This window comes from Chiloscyllium plagiosum, unplaced genomic scaffold (genome assembly GCF_037043375.1).
Source record: "Chiloscyllium plagiosum isolate Xiang-an unplaced genomic scaffold, Cpla_swu_hap1 HiC_scaffold_2, whole genome shotgun sequence".
Lineage (NCBI taxonomy): Eukaryota > Metazoa > Chordata > Chondrichthyes > Orectolobiformes > Hemiscylliidae > Chiloscyllium > Chiloscyllium plagiosum.
The window spans coordinates 78,218,258-78,226,672 of record NW_028270140.1 but is presented as its reverse complement, the minus strand read 5'-3'; the positions used below and the strand labels follow the sequence as shown (position 1 = coordinate 78,226,672).

At 38.4% G+C, this 8,415-nt stretch overlaps 1 protein-coding gene across 1 annotated transcript in view; it reads left to right on the top strand.

The window, feature by feature from the left end:
- The first annotated feature begins 1,088 nt into the window (after positions 1-1,088).
- The window catches only part of anxa1a (annexin A1a), a 37,156-nt gene continuing 29,829 nt past the window's right edge, over positions 1,089-8,415 (top strand). The window contains exons 1-2 of the mRNA XM_043712125.2: positions 1,089-1,183; positions 7,130-7,190. Coding sequence (XP_043568060.1) covers positions 7,140-7,190 — 51 coding nt within the window. The 5' untranslated portion in view covers positions 1,089-1,183; positions 7,130-7,139. The remainder of the gene's footprint in view (positions 1,184-7,129; positions 7,191-8,415) is intronic.

Below are 8,415 nucleotides of genomic sequence, written 5' to 3'. Positions count from 1 at the left end.
TTTCAATTCTATTAAGTGCAAACCACACACACGTGTCATATAAATAATTTCAAACTTTTCATCCATCTTAGCTGACAGCAATTAGGGAAGCCTTTAATTATTACTCACCTCAATCTCTCCATCTTTCATTTACATCTCCAATTCCTCCTCCTCTCTTTCTGGTATTCATACTTATTGAGATAACTTAACTAAATTGTGTGCTTAACTAAGAGGTAATTAAGAAAGGGAGGTAAAAGTTATAACAAAATGCAATAATTACAGTTTTGAATTTCTGTAAAGCTGTGCACTTCAGAATGTGGAATGTCTTATTAATGTAATCACTAATTAAAAGCCTTAATCATGGCAATATCATGTTTGGATGGTTGTTCCTTGAAGTTTTCCTCATGGTAATACATTGCATCCACTCTGACCTGTGTAAAAGTATAATCTGCTGATTTGGAATGAGACTACTGAATTAAAATGGTGGGCACGGTGGCTCTGTGGTTAGCACTGCTGCCTCACAGCACCAGGTACCAGGTTTGATTCCCACCTCAGATGACTGTCTGTGTGGAGTTTGCACATTCTCCCCGTGTCTGCATGAGTTTCCTCCCACAATCCAAAGATATGCAGGCCAGGTGAATTGGCCATGGTAAATTACCCATAGTGTAAGTTATTAGTTAGGGGTAAATGTAGGTTGGGGCAATGGGTCTGGATGGATTACTCTTCGGAGGGACTTGTTGGGCCGAAGGGCCTGTTGTCATTCTGTAGGGAATCTAATCAAAATGGATTTTGTATAATTTTTACCCTCTTCCTCTCCTTAGAGTGTTAATATAAACTGTAGGATTACTAATACTGAGAAGCCAGACATTTGGCAAAGAAACCAGATTGGACTGATCTAATTCCCACGTGATTTTTGTTTGCAGAGGTTGCGTAGAGACCTGAAAGTTATTTCCTGTCTCTGTACCGACCTTCAAAGAGTTCACTGCAGCCAGCTCCAGTTTTTGTATGCCCTGTAACATCTGGGAGTTGATTGGCTCATCATAGCCTGCAGTGCTTAGTCAATCAGAAAGAAGGCTAGTCATAAATGACCTCACTGGGTGTGGTAACAGTATAAATACAACCTCAAACAGCTAGCCTGTTTTATTTGTGATTTTCTCCATTCCTGAAGGGGTGTTTTAAGTTTACAGGATTAAATAAGCAGTTGGTAAGCATTAACTGTCTACATTATAGCCTTGTTTTGATTTGAGCCTAAAGCTCTTAAGTATTAAAATGCTGGCAGTGTTTAGTCTTTTGTAGTCTGATTTTGTTTTTGTCCTACTGTCACCTGCAAGGGTATTATTTTAATTTAAGCTTGAAACTAAATGTTTCTTACAGGGGCTTGTGCAAAAGATCTGTTTTGACTATGCTGTCAACTTTTCCTGTATGTTTAAGTGATTTGCAGGGTTTTTTTCCCTGTGAACTCCATCTTTTAGTTATTTGAGATTATTCGAATGTTTAGTTGAAAACTGGATTACTACAATGAAGAGCAGAATAATACCAGGTTTGGGGTGGGATAAGGAATGTTGTATGACAAGATTTTAAGCATATTCTTTGAATCTGGACTTAATTTTCTTTGTCACTTACGTGATCTGAACCCTTTCAATGCTGTGCTGAAAGAAACCTCTCCTATAGAGTAGTGTTTTCCTCTCAAACCAGGAGCATTAATGAAGGCACCTTCTGTTTCAAAGATGCTGGGTTGGTTTGAACAGCTGGCTTGCTGCCTATTCCAACTGAAGCAAACCATGGAATCTCATGCAAAAGTGTATTTATTACTAGTGAGCTGGATCTCCTCCCAATTTAGATTTCAACTTAAGTATTTATGGAAGGTGGAATACAAGTTTTTAAAATTAATTTGTCTTACATAACTCAGTTGCTGAGTGTTTTTAAATGCAAGTTTATTGGCCTCAAGCAATCAACTGTGTACTTTTCACATGGCGTTGACTGACTAGTTTCTGCAGACTTTGTTTAATTCCCACGAATTTTTAAGTCTCTGTCCTGCACAGTATACTGTCATGACTTGGGTGTTCCTCACTATTCCTTTATCCATTCTGCGTCACAAGTCTGGCACTCCTACCTAATAGCATTGTGGGAGTTTATCTATGACACAGTACAGATGTCAAGGAATGCCCATTACCATCACCTCAAGGACATTGGAGATGTATAATGTTAATCTGGTTTTGCTGGCTATGCACTCGTGAGCTTTTAAAAGCAATAGTATTTTATCTAATCTTGCTGCAATGTTTATCTATGTATTTTGGACTTGTATTCAAATCTACAGAAACTGTAAAGATTTGAAATTCATGACTTAAAACAAATTCTTCCTAATCAATGTAATATGTTGTAACTTGTTTAAATTGGATCTAGTGACAAAAGCAGTTATAGATGTGATGTTAACTTAACAAGTAGTGTTTTTAAAGCCCACTAAAACAAAGTAATGGTTAGCCATTCTGTATGGTTATGCTGATCTCCACCTCTCATTGGTAATCATTACCACCCCCAGTCAACAAGAACAGCTTCTATTTATTGACTTTGAGAACCATAAGATGAATGGTTTGTCATAACTTTGTTTGCGTCAGTCGAGTAAACGTGCCATCTATTTTAGCCCCACTTTCCAACACCTGGTCCACAGACATGTAGGTTACAATAATTTGGGTGAGGATCCAGGTTCCCTTTTAGTTTTTTGTGGTTGAAGCAAGAACAAACCTGGATGATGAATTCTGGATATGCATCATTCTCTGGAATGTTGGGAGATATTAAAATTTGAGAATGTAGAACCCAAAACTGGAGTGCACATATTTCAGAATGTTGTAACAAATAAGAGGCTACTGAAGAATTTAAATTATTTTAGCATATTAAAATTGAACTGTTACTCAACTGGTAACTAGTGGAGATAGTTGAGCACAAGGTGATGGGTGAATGGGATTTAATGAGTTGAAACATGGAGTGTTTTAAGTAACACTTGAGTTTAGAGGAAGGAATGTATCAAATGGACCATTTCAGTCTCCTGTCTTCTCTACCATTTGATGAGCTTCAATATTATTACCCTGCACGATGTCTGTATCTCTAATTTGGATTATTTCCAGAAACTAATCTAACTCATGAATGCATTTTGAGCTTTCACAGCCCTTTGGCATCGAGAATTCCTAAGTTTCACTTCCATCTAAGGTTGGTGGTAGATCATTACAATCATTGCTTTGGTATAGAAAAACATGACATGAGCAGAATTTCCTCCGATAAGATGAGGCAGACAATAAGCATTGCAGTATTAGAAGGTAAAGGCAGTCTTGGTGGCAATACAGGTATGATTGATACTTCATCTGTTAAGAATGTCTGGTTACAAATTATAAACCACAGCCACCAGGCAGGGTGATGGTGTTAGTGAGGGAATGAAAGTTGTGACGATTGCCAGAATCATAAAATCTGTTTGCTTGGTACTGGATGTTGAAACAAGTTATTTTAGACTGTTGAGGGGATGGAGTGAGATGATTTGGGTAAAAGTGGGTATTGTATATCAAAGTTGCCACCTTAAAAGAGCTTTGAGGAGAAGAAACAAGCCATTGAGAATTTCAGTTGTGCTTTGTGCATATACTGTATATTTAATACAGTCCTGGAGTGTGGAAAAGGTAAGATTTGCAACCCTTGAAGTAAGCAAACTTTTCTCTATTCTCTGAAATGGTGGTTGACACATGCACACCTTTTAAAGATTGTGATCCTGGTTTGAAGTGTTCAGCCAAGGGAAACCATCTCAATGCAGTGTCTACCCTCTTTAGCCCCTCTGCATTTGTTTCACAAGAATATTTTAAATTCAACTGCAGAGACTGCACCTGTAGGACAATCCCTTATTTCCTGGAATAGTCCTAATGAAACCTGCTGGAGAAACTCAGCAGATCTGGCATCCTCTTTCAGGAGAAAAATTTTTGGGTTTGATTATGGCTCTTCAGGGTTCTGTGCAGGTCCTATTGGACTTGCAAGTTGCAACATGCTCTACGCTCATGACAGATGCTGAGTTCCTCTAGAAGATGTTTGCTTTCATAGTTCCAATGAACTTTTGCACTCCCACCTAGGTAGTTTTTGAACATTACTCCAGTTGTGATCCTGCCAATGTCCTAAAAGATAGTGTTACTCATACTCCATTCCTCTGGTTTTATTGATAGGCTGCAGATACTGCAATGCAAGCTAGCTGTTGTGTATAATGACACAGTTTCTGAATACCATCAAATCAGTCTCTTTTTTTTTTTTGCCAGAAACTGAACTTGTTCAGCCATGAATCCTTCTTCAAAAAGAACACACCAATGACTGCAGAGTTCTGCAGAGAGTAGCTTGCCTCATCCTCACCACCCCACCAACCCTCAATCCCTCAAACAAATCTGCCCAAGTATAAGGCATATGCTTTGGGGTATGATTTGAATACTCCTCACTGCCTGAGTGTAGTTCCAGTCGCAAAGCTCAACCGCATCCTGGATCAAACGGTCTGACTGGTTGACTCCTTGCCCCTCAAGCATAGCCTTCGACATTCACTCCCTCATTCGTAACACAACCAGCACGGCATTATCTGCAATATGTACTGTAGCAACTCTCCAGGGCTCCTTCAACAGTAAATCCATGACCTCTACTACCTAGAAGGACAAGCTGGTGCACTGGAACATCACAAGCTGCAGGTTGCTCCAAGTCTCTCAGCTATCATAACTTGGCACTATATAACTCTTAATTCTTGGGTCAATATACTGGAACTTCCTACTCCTTGGAGGCTGCTTCTACATCAAGGATGGCAGTGGTTCAAGAAGGCAGTTCAGCACCACCACCTTGAGTTTTTAAAGATCAGCAATAAATGTTGGCCTAAATGCACCATCCTCAATGTCTATTAAATCTTTTTGTACTTCACTTTTTTAATGATTTTTGCCTTCTTAACAAAGGCCTGTTGGCTTACAGGATAGAGTCCAGCAATCTTAAACTTCCAAGAGTCATGAATGATCACTGCCATGTATTTCATATCCAGGGTAACACGACACATGTGTGGTTCAAGAATTGCAGACTTCCACTTTTAGTTCTTGGCAGTTTACGTATGTGTAAGTAATGAACAATAGTAGAACAGCTACTAGGCAGCACCTTATGTGGCATGACTTATCTAAAGAATTTAGGTGGAAGTGAGCCATTTGCCCCATTGGGGTCTGTTGTCCCTTTTATCATGAGTGCAGTCACTCATTTTTAACACTGGCAATAAATGTTTTTGGCTAGAATGTCAACAATGGAGACAATTATTTAAATCCCTGGTTTCTAAATGAAAGACTTAATTTGCCTTGTCCAATGCCTTCAAATTTGGTCAACATTACACCTGCGATACAATCTGACACAGGTGGAAAAGTGAGGAGGATACAAACAGCTGAGAGTGATAAGTTAAATAAGTCAGCAAACAGTTAACAAACATTAGGTGGGAAAACAAAGTTTTCTTTGAGCAAGAAAGAGCTGTATATAAATGGAGAAGCTGCAACACAAGGGAGTTGTGTGTAATTTTGCATAAAACACAAAGCTAGCACATTGGTGCAGCAGGTAAACTGGGAGGCTGGAATATTGGCCCTCTTATTTTAAGGGGGTTTAAGTTTAATTTGAAAGGTCTTACTGCATTTATACAAGGTGCTGGTGAGACCACATCTGGAGTATGGAGCAATTTTGGTCTCCTTCTTTAAGAAAATATTATTTCATTGGAGGCACTTCAGCGCAAGTTTATTAGGATGATTCCATGTATGGAGGGACTCTTGTGAGCAAAGCCTGAACAGATTGGGTCTCTACTTTTTTTCAAAAGAATGAGAAGTGATCTCATTGAAATGTAAAGCATTCTTAGGGGCTTGATATGGTGATTGCTGAGGATGTTTCCCTTCATGGGAAAGTCTAGAACCAGGGAGTGTAGTCTCAGAATAAAGAGATGCCAATTTAAGACTGAAGAATTTTTTTGAAGGTTGAGTGTTTGGAATTCCCTGCCATGGAGCTGTGGGGCATGAATGGACTTTTAAAACTTCACTTAAATTCAAGTTTGTTTCAATGTTTTTTATTCTTCATTAAAATACTCATACAGCAATACTCATAATTTTCTGCTAGGGTAGAATTGACAGATAATTGAATTTCACTAATGGTGGTTACACTTAAGTAAAATTTTCTTCCAATGTTGGTGCACTTTATGGGGTGGCATGGTGGCTCAGTGGTTAGCACTGCTGCCTCACAGCACCAGGGTCCCAGGTTCAATTCCAGCCTCAGGCGACTGTAGAGTTTGAACATTCTTCATTTGTCTGAGAGTTTTCTCTGGGTGCTCTGGTTTCCTCCCATAGTCCAAAGATGTGCAGGTCAGGTGAATTGGCCATGCTAAATTGCCCATTGTGTTAGGTGCATTAATCAGAGGGAAATGGGCCTGGGTGGATTACCCTTCAGAGGTCGGTGTGAACTGGTTGGGCCAAAGGGCCTGTTTCCATACTGTAGGGAATCTAATCTAATTTTAGCCAGCTGTGGCTTTTTAGCCATCTTTAACCTCTTAAGGCTGAAAGTGGCACTTGTTAGGATCAAATGGAGTATAAAAATCCTCTGAACTGCAGCTATCAAAGAACTGCCATTCAAGTGAACTCTTTACCTCTTATCTCTTCAGGTGGGAAGTTAAAAGATTCCCATGAGACTGTGAAGTGCAGTTGAGTTAATCCAAATGAGTCATTTTGCTTCCAGTTTAATGCTTTTTAGTTAATTGCTGAATTCCCTACACAACTAAAGGCCTCAAATCTCCTGATCTGGGGTGACAGAAGCTTCACCATCTTGGTGGCTATTGTCAGCTTTAATCCGAGAATAGGATGAGCTGGCTTGTGCACAAACATGTACACATTTTATACAAATGTACTTGAGCAAGATGGCATACTTATGGGTGTGTGTAGTTGGCACTAATTTTGAGTGATTGTTCAAAACATTTTATTTTTCATTGGGGTACTGACTTGTGTACTACTTCAGCTAGTTAACAGTTAAACCCTCCAACCACTACAACTGAGGGTAGCTTTTGATAAATCTCTCTCATCATGAATGTATTTCAATTTGGACAGTTATTAAAAATGACAAATTATTTTGGGTTTTTTTTTGGCAGGCCTGATAAAATGGCATCTAACCTCGTCAGTATATTCCTGCAGCAAGCAATGCAATCTAATGTAAGTTTTTTTGATACTTTTTTTGAAACCTCTTTTACAATTGCTTTTAGTATCCTTTTATGCACCAGGAGCAGTAAGATTTATGCTATCACTGGGTAAGTTCACGAATTGTGAATGGGACAGACCAAATAGCTGCTAAGTTTTAGGGAAGACTTTCTGATTTTTAAACTTTGCTATATGTACTTTGTTTTATTATGTACCTATCATTTTGCTAACCCCAAACATTGGAAAAATACTGCAGACCACAAAGTCTCTCTCTTTAGGATGAGGGTCAAAGCATTTTTTTTTCTAGCTTTCTTATATCTGCTGAGTCATACACTTTGAATTAACTTTTTTTTCTATCTAATGGAACTTTAATTTCTAATTGGAAGGTTTTTTTGCAAACTGTGAAAAGGTTAACAGGCAGCCAACTGAACAAACCATTCTTATCATTACTACCACAAGTCAGATTCCAGAACTAAGTCTGGTTTGAAGGATTATATTGTTTTTACATTCATGTGATGTTTGTCAATAAGGCATTGTCTCATTTTTGTTAATGATACAAATTTCTGGATTAAAAACCATACTAAGCTGTCTAAATATAGGTGTTTAGGAAGATCAAAAACTACCAGAAAGTACTAACCTTCCTGATATTACAGACTACAGTACAAAGAAAGTTGTGCTCCATATACAGCTTGCAATACTATGTAACTGAGTCCCAGTCTATCCTCAAACCCTCCAGTCCTGGCAACATCCTGTATTTCATGACACTCAGCAAAATGTTTTCCTCAGTGAATAAAGGGATTCTATCTAAAGGATGGACCACCTGCAGTGGTCAAAAAATATATACAGTGATAAGAACTGGCAGCAGATAAGGGGGAAAATTGATCTTATGAAACTAAATGGACAAGTCTGAAAATGACCAGTTTCTATGACTTAAAAAGTATGTGGAGTGGAACTTTTGGAAGATGTAACTGGGGAATTAACATATATATTTGAGTAAAAGTCAACTTTAAGATATTTTTAGAGCTGAAATTAGGGGGTCGACTATTACATGAGTATTGTTTTTGAGGGGATAAAATTTATACTTGGCATGAATCAAAAAATGGACAAATGAGCCAGATGTCTATATAAATAAACAACAGAAGGAGAAGGAATTATGGCTGCTATTGAATATTTATCTACAAAATAACTGTCTCCATTTTGCCTGCTACAGTAGAATGGTAATGTCATACTGTATTCCAGT